Below are 21,336 nucleotides of genomic sequence, written 5' to 3' on the forward strand. Positions count from 1 at the left end.
CTTCTGCAAAGAGAGGCCAGTCATAACAGTACCTCCCTCAAAGGGCTGTGTGGAGGATTAAAGAAGCAATTACAAGTAAAGCACTTAGACTGCCCCTTGAGCACAGGCAGCTCTCAACAAATGTTGTCTGGCATCATTGTTCTTACTTCAGCTAAGTGGTTCTCAGGTGCCATATGCAGCAGACTCCCCCAGAAGCTTATTCCTAGTTCCCCTCTCCTGGGAAAGACTCAACTGCTCATCTGTATTTCTACAAGCCCCACTTGTCCCGCAAAAAGCAATACAAGGTACCAAGAAACTCCGGCATTTCCACTTTCCCTTCCTTGATTCAGGTCAGCCCTGAACCCAGAAGAGGCATCCTCATCATCCTTTGTCAAATTCAATATTCCACTCAGAAGGCACCCCGCTTCCCTCCTACCCCTCACCCCATTTTCAAGGAAGTTTGTCTTTGGGGTAATGTTCCATCTTTAGACCTCTATGATTGTTAAAAATGTATATTTCTTTAAAAATGGAATAAATGAATGCCTGTGTGTGTAATGAATTCCATTCTATAGCAGAGTGACTCTCAATGAACTAAACCAGTCTAACCCACTGAATCAGGTGCAGGGATCTTCCACCTTCCTCTTCCACCCATTCTGCTGTACCCTGGACTTTCAGGACCTCTGCCTTTGGCTAGGGACATGGAGCTGCCTTCAAGCCCAAGGAGTTACAGTGGTGGGAGGTTGGGTTGCAGGGTTCAGGGGAGGAACACCTCTGCTGAGTATAGGAGGGCACTCATATACAAAACCCTGCTTGGCCCTTGGTTCTGCAACAGGAAACTCCTGCCTCCTGGTCATGCTAGACACCCCCTCCCTGGAGCCAGGGACGGGAGTCTGGGCACATGGGCCTTTGTCCCTGCAGTTCTGTCTGCCATCCATGCCCTATCCCATCTACACCCAGGGCAGTCTCCATCTCCTGGACTCAGCTCAAATGAGAGACATTCCCCACTCGTCACCCAAAGTGGCCTTTCTCCTATTCTCAATTTCACTCCATTTATACGATCTGTAATTATTCCACATGTTGTTTATTTTGTCAGTTTCTGATTCTTTCCCCAGACTAGAAGTTGCTAGAGAAGCAGGGTGTCTGTTATTGCCTAGAGCCAAGGAGAATGCCTGGCACATCATAGGCCCTCAGAAACTAATGGCTGACTGGATAAATAAATTTCTATCCAAGTTAAATTCCTTGAAAGCCAATTACCCAGAAGAGCAGAGGTTTTAACTGGTAACAAAGGGCATGCCTTAGGAGGATGATGGAAATCTTGCTACTATGAGCAACACTTTTTAACTCCGTACATTTTTTTTTTCTGAACAAAGGTTTTCATCACATTTTCAAAATGCCCCCCAACAATTGATGGGATGAGCACTGGGTGTTATGCTATATGTTGGCAAATTGAACTCCAATTAAAAAATGCCTCCCAAAAAGGTAAAGAAGTTTACTCTAAAGAAAGTTCTTTGAAATAGTAAGGGAGACAGCTAATAGATGAGGATTGGGGCTCCAACAGCTCCACCTTCCAAAGGAAACAACATCCACCACTCTGGAGATGGCCAGAGAGCCTGCTGGGGAGGCAGCTCCTCCTCATCCTGGCTGGGAGCTCCATGGGCCGCTGGGTTTCACTGGGTCCACATCCTGTCACATACGCTATGAGGGTAAAAGGAGATCACACATGGAGCAGGCTTTGCACAGTGAACAAAGCCCACCAAATAAATGGCAGAGCCACCATCCTCAGAGGTAGCTGCTGAGGAAAAGTAGGGAGCAATGGGGGTGGGGAGACAACATGTGAGCTAATGTTACCCTTAAATATCCACTCAAACTCCCTCTCTTCAGAGATTGATTCTCTAATAACCCCCTCCTCATGGGCCAGGTCTCCCCTCCATGGGCCCTCATATAGCACCTCCTACCTCCCCTTTACAACCAGGACTACATGTCACCCTCACAGGCTCACAGCAAGGATGGCTAAAGACTACCCGTCTCCCCATAGGGACGAGAGTGCCACAAGGACAAGGAAATGCATGGCTCACCCCTGAGCAGTGCCTTCCTGCTCTGTTGCCATACACCAGGCTTAGAAAGTCTACACCCTCTACCTCATCATCTCTTTAGACTCAGTGGCCCTGAGAGCCCCAGCCTGTGATGGGGCAGGCTGTCACTCCAAGTTCAGACCTCCAAAGAGCCAAGGACAACAGGCTTGTTCCTCCCGACAATGCCCACTCTTCTCCAATTTTCTTGATAAAATATAGCAAAATGCCAACTGGTTACACAAGACCAGGAAGACTGGAAAAGTACATTTCAAGGTAACTGATATTCTACAAACATCCCCAAGGAGAGTGTGAACTCTGCAAGGATGTCGATTCCGGAAAGCCATCACCCTGAACTAATGCTTTCGTTATGATCTCTTACAAAACTGGATATGAAGTGCCCAAAGATGGCCCCAGGGCTTCGTGAGATCTGTGAAGGACCCTGAACATTCCCTACAGCCCGGGACAGAGAGCACAGGGAGTGAAGAGTGCCTTTGTGTTGGAGCTCCCAGCAGCTGAACTGTGAGGCCCAGACCCCCAAGGCCTGTGTGGATACAGGGGAGCCGATGAGAGAGAGTGGTAGGAGGTGAAGTCAGAGAGAACTCCAGGGGACCCTGGGAGGCACTGCTGGGGTTTGGCTTTTTCTCTGTGTGCAGTGGGAAGTTTTAGAGAATTTTGAGTGGAGGAGGGCCCTGGTCTGATTAATGTCTTAAGATGATCATGCAGGGAGCACCTGGGTGGCTCAGTTGGTTAAGTGTCCGACTCTTGGTTTCGGCTCAGGTCATGATCTCAGGGTTGTGAGATCAAGTCCTATGTCGAGCTCTGCTCTCAGCAGGGAGTCTGCTTAGGATTCTCTTCCTTCCCTCCCACTCTGCCCTTCCACCCACCTCAAATAAAAATAAATCTTTAAAAAATAAAATGACTGTGCAGGCTGTTGTGTGCAAAAAGATTGTAGGCGGGCAAGGGGAAAAGCCACAAAATCAGTAAGGACACCCCTGCATAATCCAGGCCAGTGTGATGATGGTTGAATAGGAGCTGCTCGATGTGGTCAGATTCTGAAAGTATTGACAGGATTTCCTGACAGATGGGTTGTGGACAATGAGGAAAGAGGAATCAGGGACTCCAAAGGCTGGCGTCAGAGCCACTGGATGGATTATGGTGTCATTTCTTAACAGGATGGGCCCAGGGGGATTTGAACTGAATTCTGTCTGACCCCCAACTCCAGAGCAATGAAATAAACCTAATGCTTTGGCCTTAAAACTCTGTCTGCCTCCTATAAATCTTATTCATAAACCATCCATCCAACCAACCATTCATTCATTCATTCATTCATTCATTCATATCATTTAACAAACATTTATTGTGGCAGCCCGGATGGCTCAGCGGTTTAGCACTGCCTTCAGCCCAGGGCCTGATCCTGGAGATCCGGGATCAAGTCCCATGTCAGGCTCCCTGCATGGAGCCTGCTTCTCCCTCTGCCTGTGTCTCTGTCTCTCTCTCCCTCTCTCTCTCTCTCCCTTTCTCTCTCTCTCTGTGTGTGTGTGTCATGAATAAATAAAAATAAGATCTTTAAAAAAACAAACAAACATTTATTGTTAACTACCATGTGGTAAACATGGGAGGCACTGAACACACGAGGGTTAGGACTCACACCCTGCCCTCCAGAAACTTGTAATTTGGTAGGTGGTTCAGAGATCAGCTTTTCTCACTCATTCATGTGTTCAGTCAGTCAACAAACATTCATTAATACTTAATTCCTGGCAAGCAAGCATCACAGTAGGCATCGCAAATGATCTTGGCCTTAAGAAAGTCTTAGTCCGGGGCAGCCCTGGTGGCGCAGCGGTTTAGCACCGCCTGCAGCCCAGGGCGTGATCCTGGAGACCCTGGATCGAGTCCCACGTCGGGCTCTCTGTATGATGCCTACTTTTCCCTCTGCCTCTCTCTCTCTCTCTGTCTCTATGAATAAATAAATAAAATCTTTAAAAAAAAAAAAAAAAGAAAGAAAGTCTTAGTCCAATTGGAGAGCCTGAAATTAGCCGTCCTCATTCATTCACTGTAGAATCCCAACACCCAGCCTGTGCAGCGTCTGGGAGAAGACTCCCACTGGATGACCCAACAGTGGGCTCTACTGGGCGTTTCCAAGCAACACGGCCTCCCTCTGGATCCCTGGCCCTCCCCACAGGGTTCCACCTGCTGCCCTCACCATATGAGCAAAGCCCAGTGGTAGCTGCCAGAGCCCATCACGACACATCTCCACAGCATGCTCAGGACTAACTCTGGTGTGTCTTCCCACAGAAAACTATGAGTCCACTCATTCAGACAGCCACCCCCACAACCACCTGCCTGGGTACCATCTGACCCTTCTTGACACCCGCAGGTCCCAGAACCCAGGATGTGTCCAATCTGGAGGCTCTTGGTCCTCCTCAGCTTGCTGTCCCTACCCTCAGCACTGCACAAGCAGCCCTGGCGTGCCCTGGCCAAGGCCCACATGGACAGCAAACCAGCTCTGGCAAGAAGTAAGCTCAGCCCACACTCTGCCTACTGTCACTGGGTGGGTGGGGAAGGTATCAACCTACTGGGTGACCTCGGGTCAGTCACTCTCTTTTCTTCCTTTTTCTCTGAACCCTCAAGTACAGAAAACTGAGGATGAGTTGATCATATGCCAATTCATAACACATCATTGTCACATGCATCATGGCAAGGCCCTCTTGTGTTGAATTTGTCATTTTCCTGTTTACCTCTTATTCTTTCCCATTTGCCCTTCCTCGGCAGGCCCTGAAGTGTGTTTAACACATGTGTTTACTTATGCTCATGTCCTTATAAAAAAAGGAAGGTTTTAGTTTGCATAGATGGTATTGCCACATAGATCTTGTTGTTTTTTACTGTTTTCATTGGACACTGTGCTGTTGACCTCTGTGGCTGGTACTGAGATGTCCAAGGGAGTCCTCCACCTGCATCGTCTCTAATTCTCCACTATAACAAACTACACTGAGATGAACATCCTTGCATGTGTGCCTGTTAGGAGCTGTGGAAGAGTTTCTCTGGGATATTCCCAGAAGTGGAATGGGTGCCTGGGCCCTAGGGTGGATACAAACTCAATTCAACTAACGGCTGCCAGATTGCTCTCTAGAATGGCTGTGCTGGTCTATACTCGCTCCAGTGATAGACGAGCATACCTGTCTCCCCACACCTGCTTGCCAACACCGGAGGGTATCCATCTGTATCGCTCTACTCCAGCTGCTGTAGCAAAAAATCACAGGCTGGAGACTCAACAGACATTTCCTTTCTCATGGTCTGGAGGCTGGAAGTTCAAAATCAAGATGCCCATAGAGTTGGTTTCTGATGAAACCCCTCTTCTTCTCTCTGCCTTCTGACTTGCAGGCCTCTGCCTTCTCCCCAATTTCCTCACACGGGCCTTCTGTGTGTGCACAGAGTGAACTCTGATATTTCTCTTTTTTCTTTTTAAAAGATTATTTATATTTATTCATGAGAGATTCAGAAAGAGAGGCAGAGACCTAGAAAGAGGGAGAAGCAGGCTCCCCAGAGGGAGGGAGCCTGATGTGGAATTCAATCCCAGAACTCCAGGATCATGACCTCAGCCAAAGGCAGATGCTCAACCATTGAGCTAACCAGGCATCCCTGTCTCTCTTTTTTCTTATAACACCAGTATTATCAGATTAGGGACCCATCCTTATGACCACCACGTTTAACCTTCTCTTTTTAAAATTAAAAAAAAAAAAGAATTTAGTTATTCAACAGAGAGACAAACAGACAGACAGACAGCAAGCACAGGTAAGGGGAGGGACAGAGGTAGAGGGAGAACCAGGCTCCTGACAGAGAAGGGAGCCCGATGCTGTGCTGCATCCCAGGACCCCAGGATCATGACCTGAGCTGAAGGCAGCCGCTCAATCATTGAGCCACCCAAGCACCCCTGATTGACCTTCTTACCTCCTCCAAGACCCTGACTCCAAATACAGTCGCACTGGAGACTAATACCTCAATATATTGAGTTGGGGGCGAGAGGAGCCACACAATCCAGTTTACAACACTACCTTTCTAATCTCTGTCAGCCTGGAGTGCACTGAATTGTCTTAGCTTAACTTCATCTGATCCATGGGAAGTTTAGGCATCTCATCCTGGTTTTGTTAGACATTTGACTTATTCAAATTCCCTGTTCTTATCTCTTGTTCATGTTTCTCTTTGCTTCTGAGGGATTTCTTTTATGCTCTCTGATTTGAGTGGCAATTATTTTTTTTAAGATTTTATTTATTTATTCATGAGAGACACACAGAGAGAGGCAGAAACATACGCAGAGGGAAAAATAGGCTCCATGCAGGGAGCCCGATGCAGGACTTGATCCCAGGACCCTGGGATCACACCCTGAGCCGAAGGCAGATGCTCAACCACTGATCCACCTAGTCACCCCAGAGTGTTAATTTATTTTTGACGCTGGTCCTTTGTCAGGTCTAACCAGTGCTAACATTTCTCCCAAATTGTCATCAACTTTTTTGTAGGTCCTCCAATGAACAGGAAGATTTTTCAAACTCATCACAATTTCATCCTATGGTTTGTGTTTGATGAGTCCTAAACCTTTGTCTCTACCCCCAAATATCTTCTACTTTGTTTTTTCTAATAGCTTTGTGGTTTTATCCTTCACATGCAGGAATTTTACCTGTCTGGAGGCCACCTTTATGTCACTTATGCTTGTAAGTGACAGCTCCAACTTCACTTCTGTCTGTGTAAGGAGTCTGCTTTCTCAGTCCTTCTACGAAAGATCAAGTTCCCCAAGCATGTGGATTCCCTTTGGGACTCTGTATTCTATGTCTGTGTAACTATTTCTACACCAATAGCAGAATATTTTAAATACTACCTTCTTCTTGAATTTTAGAGTGTGCTGAGTCTTTAAAAGAAAAAAAAATATCATCTGGAAATTTGATTTGGGTTTCATTGAATTTGTTATTTTAGAGCAAACTGACATTTTTGCAATGTGAGGTCACCCATTAGTATAATGGTGACCATTATATACCCTTTAAACTTAGTCTATCTTTCAGGGTTTTTTCAGATTTTATTTTACATCCTTTAATAGAATCTTAAAGTCCTATGACCTTTGTTAAACTCCTATCTTTGTTAAATAGATTCCTAGAGAAATGTATAGTTGTTGCTACAGTAAATATTGCCCAATTTTCTATTATATTTGCTAGTTGGTATTACTTGTTCAGATGAAAGTTGTTGGTTTTTGAAAATTAATCTGCTATCCAAAAATCTCACTGACCTCAGTTTTAATAGTCTGTTTTATTTATTCTGCTGGATTTTTAATCCAGAGGATTGTAGCAACTACAAATAATGACAGTTCTCCTTATTTATAAACCTTATACTTCTTGAGTCTTTTTCTTGTCTTATAGTATAGCTAAGGCCTCCTATAGGAATGGGAACGTATCTAGAATTCTCCACTAAGTTTAACATCTTCTCTAGGTTTTTGAGATCTTTTTTATCATGTTAAGGAAATCCCCTATAGTCCTGGTTTTCTAAATTTTTCTTAATCATAAATCAGTATTGGCTTTTAACAAATTTTTTCTGCATCAAAAATTACTCCATTCTTTCCTCTAAGCCATTAATGTGATAGATTATATTAATAGATTTTCTTCTGCTGAACCCATCCCAGCATTTCTGGAATAAACATGAAATTTTCATAATTAACTAGAATGATACATTTATATTGCACTACTTTTATCATATACTAGAATATACTTATAATGTATCATACTGAAATATATTTTATAATGTAATGTATTTTTATAATGCACTATTAGCTATTTAATTTGTTAGCTAATAATTTTATAGGATTTTAGCAAATTTTTCATACATGAAATTGATGTGTACCTTTCTTCCCTTGTACTGTTCTGGAAGCTGGGCAAGTTTCGCTAGCCTCATAAAATTAATTTGGCATCTTTGTCTTTTTTCATTTTCTTTCACAATTATCTCTTTATAAAAAGTGTAGTAAAACTCTTCCCCAAAACCATCGAGATCAAAAACTTTTGGAGAATGACATCTTCAATTACTATTTCTATTTCTTAATGCTTTTAGATAATGTTTCCCACTTCCCCCATCACAACTTTGCATTTTGTGGTTTACCACAAACAAATCCATTCCATTTAGGTTATGAAATACATTCATGTATATTTGAGGTCCCAGGCATCCTCATGGTTGCGATGGGTGCAGTTAGAATGCTATTTCATGGGGCTGCCGTGAAGATTTAAATGAGGGAAAGCATGTACCAAGTACTTTTTCAACTGTGAATATATTTATTACTATAACTACCTCTCACTATCAGTTAGGGTACTTAGCTACACAGAACAGAAAACCTACCTCAATATGGCCTCAACAATGAAAAAAAAATGTTGTTTCACATAATCAAAACTCACAAGGAGGACAATCTCAGATCTGATTCAATTAGCAACTCAAATATACCACCCCAATTTTGTCCGTTTTTTTTTTAGCTCTGCTATCATCCTATTTTTATCCTCAGGTCTCTAGTTCCCAGGATTGTAGGAAAATGGTGGCTAGTGGCCATCAGGTGGCCTTGCTCCCTTCCAGTAGGTGACAGAGAAAGAAACTCCCTCTCAAACATAAAACATAAGATCTTTGGTTTAGTGTGATGAAGCCAACTTGGGTCACATGCCCACTTTAAACCTGAAAGACGGACGCCCAGGTGGCTCAGCGGTTAAGCATCTGCCTTTGGCTCAGAGCATGATCCCGGAGTCCTGGGATTTAGTCCCACATGGGGCTTCCTGCATGAAGCCTGCTTCTCCCTCTGCCTGTGTCTCTGCCTCTCTCTCTCTCTCTCACTCTGTGTGTGTGTGTGTGTGTGTGTGTGTGACTCTCATGAATAAATGAATAAAATCTTTTAAAAAAATAAAATAAAATATATCTGAAAGAGTCACTGGGCAATGATGGCTCAGATTATCAAAGGCCTCATTTGGACCAGGAATTAGAAAGAGTACTTGAATGAAAACAGGATTCAGATGGGAATGATAGAATGGATGAATGGGAGGACGGATAGATGAATAGATGGATGGATATTGGACAGATGGAAGATGGATGGGAGGGTGGATAGATGAATAGATGGATGGATATTGGATAGATGGTAGATGGAGGTTGGAGGGATGGATAGATGGGTGGATAGATGGATGCATAGGTGAATGGATGGATAAATGGATATTGGACTGGCAACTACTAGTGTCTCTTATCATCAACCAAGAACTACTAAGACTTCTAGGCATACTTGTAGTGTCACTCTATCCTTGAAACTATTTGGTCAATGTATGTCTCTTTTACTAGACAGAAAACTGGTTTGTGTCTTTGGTATGCCCCACAAGGCCTGATATCCAATAGATGCTCAATAATATTCTTTTTTGGACAAATGGTATCTATACAAATATCTTTAGATGAATTAATCTCAATATTTCTCACAAGAATCATGTGAGATGGGTATTATTACTGCCCTTATTATACAGATGAGGAAATCAAGACTCAGGAGGGTGATAGACCTAGCATTTCAACTCCTGACACACTTTCTTGTTTGCAGGCAACAGAAACATGGGATACTGAAGGGGAGTCTGGGAGCTGGAGGGAAGGGAGTGAGGGGGAACCATGGTTTCTGCAGCTCTGCAGTGTGGATTCTGATTACAGGGAGGGTCAAGTCAGAGAAATAAACGTGTCCTGTGGTATGCTCAGAGGCTCATCAGAGCTGGGCCCAATAGGCCACGGATTTCAGCATGCCATCACTTTTAGAATCCCCTTCCTTTTCAGAATTCATTCTTTTCTGCTGGTAGCTCTGTTTCATCCTACAGCTTATTCCAGGGCACAGTGTGGGAGAAATTACATTTCTTCTCTTCTTATTTGTTCTCCTCAACCAACATTTATTGTGATGCACATCCTGTACATGAGGTTCTGTGTTCCAGATTTAGAGACACAGCCCTGGGTGGACTCTCAACCAGTAAATCTTGTTTGAGCAGCTCTTGTCTGTCAGACCCTCTACAGGTATGTCACCACCTCAACCCTGCAAAGCACCATTTCCCAGATGAGGAATGCGGATTTCCAAGTAGAGAGCGGAGTTGGAGGGTGACAAGCACCCATCACTCAGCAGGAAGTGGACACCAGCCCACAACCTGGGCCTCTTGACTCCAAACCCCCTACCTTTTCCATGACATTTTGGAATGTCACTGGTCCCTTGTCCATTTCCAGTTATTGCCCAGGGCCTCATGAAGTACAATGCAGAGGGCCGGATCCAGAATATCCGCCTCATGGACAGTCTGAATGCCTCAGGGCAGATGGCTCCAGGGATGGTGGGCTGGTTAATAGGCAGCATGAGCCTCCAGCATCAGCAAGAAAGCAGGTGAGCCCTGGAACCCCACCACTGGCCCTGGGACTCTATAAAGCTGAGTCAGAAGGCAGAGCTGAGGGATCACGGGGCTGAAGAGGGAAAGTGGGAATATTGCAAGGAGGGGATAAAGGGCCCAATATGAAGGGTTGTTTGGGGGAGGCAGCATAGCAGGGGAATTAAAGCAAAATTTCAGGAATAATAGCTCCTACATTTAAATCCTGGGCCTGCCTCCAACCTTGGGGAGATTACTAGATCACTCCGGCCCTGAAAGACATTTTAAAAGTACAAAACAGCAAAGAGGCTTCATCTATAACATGGGCACCCAGAGCACGGCCTAGGTAAATGTCTGGGGTGCCAAAGAACCCAGGACTAGGGTCAGACATTCAAACCCCACTCTAATGCTTGAGAGCTGAGTGACTCTTGGTAAGGTTTTGGAGATCTCTGAGCTTCACCTTAAGTCCTCATCAGTGAAATGGGCATAACAATTGTCCCTGCCTCTGGAAGTTGTGAGCTTTCTCTGCTGCACAGAGTGGACGCATAGGCATTGGGCGCTCCGATTAACCCAGAAGAGCTGGACCCGTGCTGCTCGCCTATAGTCCCACTGCTTCCCCTGGAGGACATGGCACCTTCAGCCTCCCAGGCTCCAGCCACTCCAGTGCACTGCCCCAGCTCCAGCCTGCTGCGCCCTGGAGCTCCCTTCCCTCTCATTTTGCCCCTTACTTTCGACATTCTAATGAGCGCTGGTACTTGCCAACAGGGTTTCCCTGGATGCATGCATCCCCCATCACCTCCTTCCATTCCCTTATTAGTTGTTACAAAGTATTCCTGGAGCACCCACTGTGTACCAGGACCTGGGCTGGGTACTTGGAATACAGCTATGAATAAGACATATGGTCACTTTTTGGATCTTACGTCCTACTTAGTGAGATAAGCCACAAAAGTAAGTAACTCATTTCAAGTAGGGGGATATGTTATGAAGATAACTTTAGCAAGGTAAGGGGTGAGAGTGAGGGACTTATCGGGAAGACCTTTTAAAGAGAAATCCCTAGGAAGACTGAAGAGAAGGAAGCAAGCCACATGAAGGACATGGGAGGGCAGTAAGTGCAAAGGCCCTGAGGTAGCAAAGAGACTAGTGTGTCTGAGAAAAAGGCCTGTGTGACTGGATGAGCAAGGGGGAGGGTGGAAGAAGGTGCGGCTGTGGTGGCAGGTAGGGCCAGACCCTGCAGGTCTCAGGCACCATGGTATGGAGTTTGGATTTTATTCCAAGAGCAGTGAGAAACTCAGAGAGAAGGTTAAATAATAGGGCTGCCTAGTGACTACCACATGGAGAATAGTTTATAGGGAGGCCAAGTTCATGGAAAGGGAAATGAGCCCAGAGAAAAACTAGAGCAACTCCAGGCAAGAAGTGATGGTGACCTGGACCGGGTGATAGGGATAACAGTGAGAAGTTGCCAAATTCCAGGTATATTTTGTAAGCAGAGCAAACATGATTCACTGATGGGTTGCATGTGAAGGTGAGGGCTGGGGAGAAAGCAAAGAAGGCTCCCAGGGATTGAGCCTGGGCACCTGGGCAGGTGGTGGGGCACTGTGCTAGGAGGCAGTGGCTGGGTCTGAGAACAGCCCCAGTGTGGGCCTGTAGTTGGCTGTGGGCTGCACACATTCGTTGTGTGGAGTTGTTAAGGGCCCTCTGGGACAACGTGCAGCAGCCCGGGGCTCCTGTGGGCGGCTCTTGCCCTCCGAGCATCTTTAAAAGGATCTGACTCCAAAGCCTACCGCCTGGCCCTTTACATGAACGGCATACCAGCGTTTTTTATCATTCTGAGGCCTCGAGTCTGAGTTCCCTCACACTTGAAGGGCCTCTGCTCTTTCCTTGTGTAGCGCCAACATCACCAACATTCAGCTAGACTACAGTGGGATCCAGATGTCTTTCCATAAGGAGCGGTTCTCAGCAAACATCTTATTTGAATTTGACATTGACTTGAGACTGTGAGTCATTTGGCAGCAGGGTCGGTGGGAATCTGGGAGTTGGGGGGAGGGTGGAACTGGGCAGCCTGGGGAACCCAGATCTTTCTGACTTCAACCTCGTTCAAATCTTGGTTTCTGAACTCACTTGCTACGTGACCTCGGGCATGTCACTTCCAAGTCTCTGAGCACTGGTTTCTTCAGCTGAAATGTGACTGGCAATCACTGGTGATTTGCCCATTTAAACCTATGTGAGTTCATTACGCTGATTTTTTAAAAAAGAGAGAGAGAAACACTTTAATTATATCATCACCTTCCTTCCATCTGTTCAGACGGTCCTTTACCATCAGTTGCTCCCAAGAAAAGGGAGACCACAGCTAAACGGTAGAGATTTTTTTTTTTTTTTTTTTTTTTACGGTAGAGATTTTTTTAAAATAAGATGAGCCCTCCACTTCTGAATTTCCAAGGATTTGGAAGCCAATCTATTTAAAGGATTTTCAGGAGCCACTCTGCCTAACAGCATTTTCTCCTTAGTTACTGGCTGTAGGAGTCAACAGGCAGGGCTGCTTCATTGAAAGAGTCACTCTTCCCTTTGTGTTGGTTGTTTCCACCTCGTCCTCCTCTCTGCCTCCTGCCCCTTCTCTCCCCCTCCTCTCTCTCATCCCCAGGCCCTTCAATAACAAGATTGTAAAGACACATGTGTGCATGAACCTCGTTGTGGAGTTCTGGCTGGAGAAAGATGAGTTTGGCCGGAGGGATCTGGTGATAGGAGATTGCCATGTGGAGCCGAGTAGCATCTACATGACAGTCCTAACTGAGTAAGGCCCCAGGGACCCTCCCCAGGGCTGGGCCCCTTCCTGGCTAGTCCTAGCTGCAGCCGCACATCTCTACCACCTCCTAGATGAGCCCAAAACAGATCTCACCCTTTCCCCAGGATCTACTTCTCTCCCTGAGTCAGCATCCCAGTGATGGCCCAGCCACCCTCCCAGGATCCAGACTCTTCATCTTCCTCACACCCTGCAGCTCACCTTCACTGGTTCACGTTAATGACCTCCTGGCAGCCTCCACTAGCTTCCTCTCTCTCCATCCCCACAGCCACTACCCTGATAACTAGACCACTTCCCAGACCATTACAAGACCCAGACTGGCTTTCCCTGACTCGGACTTTGCCTCCTTCACTCCATACAGCCCCCTGCAGGAGAAATAACTTTCTAGCACAGAAATGTGGTCATGTCCCCAACCTCTGCTCCAAACCCTCCAGTGGTTCTCCAAAACCCTCTGAATGAAGAGTAAACTCCTGGATGTCATTCAGGGCCCTATTTATCCTCCTACCTGTGCCACTCTGCAGCCATCTACCATCTTGTGTCGCTGAAGGACCTACCCCTCCATCAACACGCCCAGTACTTTCATAGCCCCGTGCCTTTGCCTGGAATGCGTGCCTTTTGCCTGGAATGCCCTTCCCTTCTTCCCTAGAACTCCTCCTCATCACTTATTCATTCAACAAGTATTTATTGAGAACCTACTATGAGCCAGATATGGCATGCTTGATGCTAGGGATACAGTAGTGATCATGACAGAAAAAATAGAGCTGTTTGTATTGGTGTAATTACTAATAGAGTATAACAGATCCATATACTGGTTGACCAAGTCTATCAACCTCAGCAGACTATGAGTCTCTCAAGGGCAAGATCTGGATATGATTTCTCTCTGTAATTCCAGAAGGCTGAAAGCAACTAGGTCTTCAGTGGGTGTCCAGTCATTTATTCATCAGATGTTCAATGAATGCCTAAATCACACCAGGCATTCATGGCTAGGACAGTGCAGGGAAAGGACTGATCTCTGGTGCTCTGCCAACCTGATTCTAATTAGCACTTACCAGCTGTGTGACCTTGGGCAAGTTACATCACCTCTCTGAGTTGCCCCTTCAACTACTGCTGACTGTGATGCCTCTTGTAGACAGCTGGCTGAGGACTAAATGACTGTGTAAAGTGTACTCAACACCTAGCCCCTGGCATGGGTACTACATGGATTTATCTGTTCTGTTCTGTACATCTACCTCTCTTTCTAGAGATATCTCACCAAAGATGAAACATTTTCTCCACAACTTCAGAGGGACCCTGGCAAAAGTTATCCCAAACCCAGTAGAAAGTCAGGTAAGTTTGTGAAAAATATTGTCCCCGTGGGGTTCTTTGAATCTGAGGGTCAGGACATATATATTGGTTCGGAAAAGAGTTTCCAATCTTGGGCTTTAGAACCTGAAAAATCTCAATTAAAAATTTCAGTTTTGTCATTTATTGATTGTGTGTCCTCAGCAAGTGACTCGGCTGCCCCATGCCTCAGTTTCCCCACCTGTATCATGGGAATCATCACAGTCTCTATCGCATAGAATCATCATGAGGATTCAGGCAGACATGAAAGTGTTGTGCATGGCATCCAGTTGGTGTTCAATACAGGGGAGCTGCTCTTGCTGCCATGATTCCTTGTGGAAATGCAATAGAGTCTAAACTTCCAGCTGCAGGCTCTTTAGCTTTGTTTTCCTAGTCCTTGGCCTGACTCTTCTCTCTCTGCTGGTGACCCAGGTGTGTCCTCTAATCGGTGAAATCCTCAGACAGCTGGACGTGAAACTGATGAAAAGCCTCATGGGTGAGTGTCTACATCCATGTAGGAAGGAGGACAGGATTGGCAAATGGAAGAGGTGCCCCAGGGGAGCCCACAGAGAGGCTTGCTGAGGGGTGTCTGCATGTGCTCTGAGAACACTTAGAGGTGGCCATGTGACAATGACCATTACTGTTCCCCAAGAGAGCTAGGACAGCAGAGGACACCCTACAAGCAGTCTGTATGCTGCCAAGTCACCCAAACCTCCAGATTAGATTACTACAAACTATAGCTCCTCTCAATGTCTCCACTCCCCTTTAGGGAGCACTGCCCACCCCTCGAACCTCAGACCAGACCACCCTCCATCTGCAGATAGACAGATACAGTCACCACCCTCACGGAGCTTACAATCTAGTGAATGGAAGACTATGAGAAGCATATAACTACATATCATGTGGAAAGAATTTTTTTAAGATTTTATTTATTTATTCACGAAAGACGCAGAGAGAGAGAGGCAGAGACATAGGCAGAGGAAGAACCAGGCTCCCTGTGGGGAATCCAATGCAGGACTCGATCCCAGGATCCTGAGACCACACCCTGAATGAAAGGCAGACACTCAACCACTGAGCCACCCAGGCATCCCCATTTGGAAAGACTTTTAATGCAAGTGCCTCAGGCACTGGCTCTGGTTGGCATGGACAGATGAAGGTTCCTTCAGAGGCTGGACAGGCAGTCACCCTGGTAACTGATCCTGCCTCTCCTCCTTACAGAACAGGCTGTTGCTCATAAATTCAACCAACTATGAGTCCAGCCAACCCTCCACACGCCAGACTTGAACGTCTTCCAGCTACCTACTGATCCAGAAGGAGATTCCACATCTTGGGACCTTAAGTCTTCCTTGGAGTGGGCCTCCCACTCCCAAAACCTTGCCCACAGAGTCCTGTCCTGTCCCATAATAAACTCTAGCTCTGAAGGGTACAAAGGTCTCCTTTCCTGGGCCCCGAGGTTAAGGTTCCAGAAGTCAGGCTTGATGAAGCTCCATCCTAAGACTAAATATGCCTGGGTTTACTCATCAGCCCAGAAATACCAGAGAAAACACCTTGTTTTCCTGTAGTTTGCAACCAGGAACCCATCTATAGATTTGCTCATCAATGCAGGGAAGACCTGTTGAGATTTCCCATGCCCTCATTCATTCACCCCAAATTGCTGAGTACCTACTATGTGCCAAGTACTTGGCCAGGCTCCAATGGAATGTAGAGAAAGGATGACAGAGTGGAAAAGCATAAATGTTGGCACCGAACAGATCTGATTCACTTCAAATTCGATTCAGCCCAACGAGAAGTCCCACATGAGTGTGAACCATGCACATCAGAATAACTGATGACCCCCTGGCCCCAGCACAGGGTTGCAAAGAGTGTGAGCTCAGCAAATATCTGCTGTTAAGTGGTGGATGAATCTGCTTTAGGACTCACTCTCTGTGCTTGGGACAAGGCACTTTACCTTCAGGTCTCCCTCACCTGCAAAGCGAGGCTAGAAATCGTACGGGATATGGAGCAACAGGAGCCTTGATGCTGCTGGTGGGTGGTAAGTTACACCACTGCTTTATAAGTCCAGGTGACAGCAGCTACAAAAGCGTGACAGAGGCCTGCCCTGTGCTCCAGCCGTGCCACTCCTAGGTGGGTGCATCGTAGACACACACACAGACACTACGAGATGTGGACGAGACTGCTTGTAGCAGCAGTGGTCCTAATATTCCCTGAGTAAGAACCCTGAATTCCCATCAAAAGAGTGGGTAAATACCAAGGGAGAGTCACCCATTGGAATGCTCTATGGTCATGTAAATGACCTACGACTACACACGACCACACGGATGGATCTCAGGCCCGTAATAAAGCCAGGCACAAAAGGGCACATGTTGCATCTCCCATTTACATGAAGCTCGAAAACAGTAAAAGGAATCCGTGCTGTCAGAGTGCAAGACCATGGTTACCCTTGAGGAGAGGGTAGGTGACCGGGAGGAGCTTGAGGCGGGCTTCTGAAGAGCCAGTACTGGCCTGTTTTTTTTTTTTTTTTTAAGATTTTATTTACATATTCAGAGAGAGGCAGAGACATAGGCAGAGGGAGAATCAGGATCCCTGTGAGGAACTTGATGCAGGACTCGATTCCAGGACCCCGGGATCACACCTTGAGCTGAAGGCAGATCCTCAACCACTGAGCCACCCAGTTGCCCCTGGCCTGTTTCTTGATCTGGACACTAGTTGTGGGGAGAGTGTTTCATTTGTGAAAATTCATGGAGCTATTCACTTGCGTGCATTTTTCTTACATCTGTTAGACTATAACATTTTGAAATAAAAATATTTACTATGTAGGACGTTTGTAGGACTATGTGAAAAAACATCTGCAGTATGTCTAGCATGCACTAGGTCCATGGGAAATGCTTATGGAAAGCCATTTAAATCATTGTTAATTATTTGATTAATGACAATTCAGTTCTTAAGTATTGATTCCTGCCCTCCTCCCAAAGGGAGGCAAAGCATACTGAGAAATCAAGGGGAAATAACACACCCATTAATCACAGTAGCACACACATATTAAGCACTTGGCACGTGCCAAGCTTGGTGCTCAGAGCTTCTATTCAGCAATGTCATCAAATCCTCACAGCGAATTCATGCAGGAGGACCCCAAGGCTCAGAGAGAGAAAGCCACTTGCTCAAGAGCACACAGCGAGGAGACGATCAAGCGGAATGTGCCCAGGCAGCCAAACTCTAGAGCCCAGGCTTAGCCACTGTGAATCCTGCCTCCAGTCCTCCCTCTCTTCCTCCTAACACCCTACACACACACACACACACACACACACACGGGAAAATGATGATAGAGGCCCTGGGCTGGATCGACAAGTGCAAACAAGGAAGTGTCAACAGCTCAGATATGAGAATAGGGCGGGAGAGCCTCCTGTCTCCCTCTGTCAGCTCTGACCACCTAATCCGAAATGCTTCGTTGGGGATTTGCAACCCTAAACGCCCATGTTCTCACAGAGGATTCCCCTTGACAGCCTTGAGTTTGGGGGCGGGGTGTGGGGGGGGTTGTCCAGCTCATGATTCAAAGAGCAAACAGAGGAGGGCTGAGCCCATCCTCCAGTGAGCTTGCCTGAAGGCAGCTTTTGTCTGTCTTCCTCCTGACCCGGGGGTGGCTCAGGGGCCTCTCCTTCCTCAAGGGGCCTCCTTGGGTTTCTCAGATTCTATTTTCCTTTTGTTTTGAGGTTCATAGAGCCATGGACTCATCATGTTTTCTCCCTACAGACCCTGTTGCACAATAGGCTTCCATTATGATACAGGGGCTGGAGTGGGAGCAGGGTGGGGGGATGTTAAGCAGAAATTCAGCCCTAAGGGCCCAAAAGCTTGCTCCAAGCAAGGCACCTGTCTGTGCCTTGTAACTCCCATGCCCCTCTCCTACGGAGTTCTGACTCTGTGCCAGGCACTGGGCAATAACCCCACTTAACCCACAGCCGGGGGTGGGCAGCATCAGCCCCAAGTTGGAGGGTGTAGGCTAGGGAATCAAGGCTGCAAGAGGGAAAAGCATCTTGCCTAGAGGCCTCAGCCCAGCAGGGCTTGGGATCCAGAGCAGCCTGACTTCTCAGGGGTGAGAAGGCTCCAGAGAACAGGAGCAAGAACTTTCTGAAGATTCAGTAACACAAAGTCGTTCTCAAAGTGAAGAGCACTGAAGCGGCAGCTCGGGATGACGGTCTGCTTTCCTCCCTGGGCTGACCCTGGGCAGGCCACCATCCTCCCTGAGCCTCATGTACCCTCACAGGGTTGTTCTGGACAGTAGAGGGATGGTATAGAGCTCCAGGTCTCATAAGAAACTATTATTATCATTAGCTGCAAATGTAGGTGGGAAATTCATCTCCAAGGTAAGTGGTAAGTGGAACTTGAGCAAATTGCTGAAAAAAAAAAATTCTCAGGTGCCTGGGTGGCTAAGTGGTTAAGCATCTGCCTTTGGCCCAGGGCATGGTCCTGGGATCCCGGGATCGAGTCCCACATTGGGCTCCCTGCATGGAGCCTGCCTCTCCCTCTGCCTGTGTCTCTGCTTCTCTCTCTGTGTGTCTCTCATGAATAAATAAATAAAATCTTAAAAAAAAAAAAAAGAAAATATATTCTCTCTCTTGCCATTTGCAATGATGTGGATGGAATTAGCGCATACTATGCTAAGCAAAATAAATTCAATCAGAGAAAGACAAATACCATATGGTTTCACTCCTATGTGGAATTTAAGAAACAAAAGAGATGAACATCAGGAAAGGGAAGGTAAAATAAAATCAGGTGAAAACAGAGTGGGAGGCAAACCATGAGAGATGCAGAACTCTAGGAAACAAACTGAGGGTTGCTGGAGGGGAGAGGGTGCAGGGATGGGGTAACTGGGTGATGGGCATTAAGGAGGGCATGTGATGGAATGAGCTCTGGGTGTTGTATGCAGCTGATGAATCATTAAATTCTACCTCTGAAACTAACAGCAAAAGATCAGGAAAAAAAAAAGAAAATCTATTTTCTCATCAAAGTTGGGGCACCCAGCTCCCCAGCTCCCTGCTAACCCTTCTGCCTCAGCCCCTCAATAAAACCCCTGGGGTTTCCAAGACCACCTGAAAGTCCCCCTCCAATGCAGTCCCCCATGCACCCACCTCCACCTAATCTTGCTCCAGGGCAACAGAACCAGCACCCTGACTGAGGAAGCAAAGGGCACCACTTATGGTTTCTGAGAAACACTTTGGGAAGGCACCAACGTCACCAAGGTGGAAAACTGTCTCAAAATGTTAGCAGCGTGACCTTTCATGTCTCTGGATGCCCCCTGCCTCTTGCCCTCCTCAGGGCAGCAGGACGGGGCAGCTCCTGTGGCTCCAAGGAAGGGCATCTCTGGCAGGAGTGAAGAGAAGCCTTGTGAATTTTCAAAGCCTGGGTCTTTGCCAAAAAAGGTAGTGACATCCCATCCAGACTCCTTGGACAGCAGGGAGCCTGCTTCTCCCTCTCCCTCTCTCCCCCTGTTCTGCTAGGCTCTCACTCTCTCTCTCTCAAATAAATAAAAAATAAAAATCTTTTTAAAAAGAAGAAGAAAGAAAGAAAACCCCAGAGGAAAATGGGGAAGTTTCTGTTACCCAGGAAAGTGGCATTTGAAAAGGTAACTAAAAAAAAAAAAAAAAATGAAATGGTAACTAAGCTACAGATACAGGAGAAAGACAGACATGGGCACTTGAATTTATGAACTGAGATTCACACCAGCTCCCCAGACTTCATCCCCCACCGCCCAGTGAGGTAGATATCATCCTCCCATTTATAGACAAGGAAACTGAAGTTGAATGGATTAGAGTCACGTGCCTGAGGTCATAGGATTAGAGTCAGGGCAGTCTGCACCCAGACCCATCCCCTCTCTGCCATAATATATATGCAGCCTCCTGGCTTCAAACCAGAGGTTGTTAGCTGTCCAGAAATTAGCTTCACAAACTTAAATCGGTCCCTTGACTTATCTACCTCAGTTTCCCCACAAAGATAGTAGCAATCTGACCCTACTCATAGGAGTTGTACCAAGATAACAAAACAGTGAGACCCCTTTGAGGATGACTGACAACACACAAGCCATGGGAAGAGTCTAGAGAATATTTCAATGGATAAGTGAGTTCAGAGCCATGGCACTAGCCCCTTAGAGGCATCGGCCAGACTCTGCCAGGAAGGAGAGCAGTTCTAGTGAAAGCCTGGCACGAGGGAAGGCAGCACGGCTCATTGATTACAGGGATATGAGACACGGGAGTGAGTTCTGACTCCACCACTCACTTGCTGTGCGCCCTGGGAAGTAGTTTCCCTCTCTGAACCTCAGTCTCCCTATCTGATATTTGAGGGGCAACCATCCCAACCACCGCTGATGAAGACGAGGTTGAAACAGGGAAAGCACCCAGCACATAGTAGGTGCCCCATAAATAATATGCATTTCCTCCTCCCCTTTCTGCTTTTACTTATAAGATGTTAGGTATTGCAGGGCAAGAGCTGCTCTCACTAGTCTAGGACCTTGATCTCTCAATGTCCCAATGGTTTCATCTGCAAAACAGATTCAAAGGCCCAAGGAGTGGGGACAAATGCCTTATTTGGAGAAGGGAAGAAGATAAAGTTAGGGTAGAGACTGGGATGCCACAGCATCCTTCTGGCCTGGCAACCTGGAAAGATTTTTCCAGGATATCAAAGTGAAATGTCATGGGATCATGCCATGTCTGAAAGCAAAACGGGCAGTGAATGAACGGTGGGCGTCTTTGCGTCTCAGCACAGCGATTCAGAGAATGGACTGCGGCGTGAAGGTCGTGGCCCCAGG

The 21,336-nt window shown here is 46.5% G+C and overlaps 1 protein-coding gene and 1 long non-coding RNA gene across 3 annotated transcripts in view; one reads left to right on the forward strand and one right to left on the reverse strand.

Annotated features, from left to right (window-relative positions):
- LOC140618323 (uncharacterized) overlaps nucleotides 1-21,336 on the reverse strand; it is a 117,384-nt gene that overhangs the window by 11,308 nt on the left and 84,740 nt on the right. The gene's annotated exons all lie outside the window — the stretch shown is intronic.
- Nucleotides 4,172-15,970, forward strand: BPIFA3 (BPI fold containing family A member 3). The gene is made up of 8 exons (XM_072800584.1): nucleotides 4,172-4,327; nucleotides 4,426-4,564; nucleotides 10,293-10,443; nucleotides 12,310-12,417; nucleotides 13,062-13,211; nucleotides 14,462-14,546; nucleotides 14,973-15,036; nucleotides 15,759-15,970. The coding sequence occupies exons 2-8, from the start codon at nucleotides 4,441-4,443 to the stop codon at nucleotides 15,791-15,793; spliced, it is 717 nt and encodes a 238-aa protein (XP_072656685.1). The 5' UTR covers nucleotides 4,172-4,327; nucleotides 4,426-4,440; the 3' UTR covers nucleotides 15,794-15,970.

The sequence above is a fragment of the Canis lupus genome, chromosome 26 (assembly GCF_048164855.1).
Source record: "Canis lupus baileyi chromosome 26, mCanLup2.hap1, whole genome shotgun sequence".
In the NCBI taxonomy this organism is placed as follows: domain Eukaryota; kingdom Metazoa; phylum Chordata; class Mammalia; order Carnivora; family Canidae; genus Canis; species Canis lupus.

What these genes read in the sequence shown, in the direction of transcription:
- BPIFA3 (XM_072800584.1), top strand. Translation starts at nt 4,441, where the DNA reads ATGTGTCCAATCTGGAGGCTCTTGGTCCTCCTCAGCTTGCTGTCCCTA. An exon ending in CAAACCAGCTCTGGCAAGAA is followed by an intron (nt 4,565 to 10,292) that starts GTAAGCTCAGCC and finishes GTCCATTTCCAG; the next exon opens with TTATTGCCCAGGGCCTCATG. An exon ending in TACATGACAGTCCTAACTGA is followed by an intron (nt 13,212 to 14,461) that starts GTAAGGCCCCAG and finishes CTCTCTTTCTAG; the next exon opens with AGATATCTCACCAAAGATGA.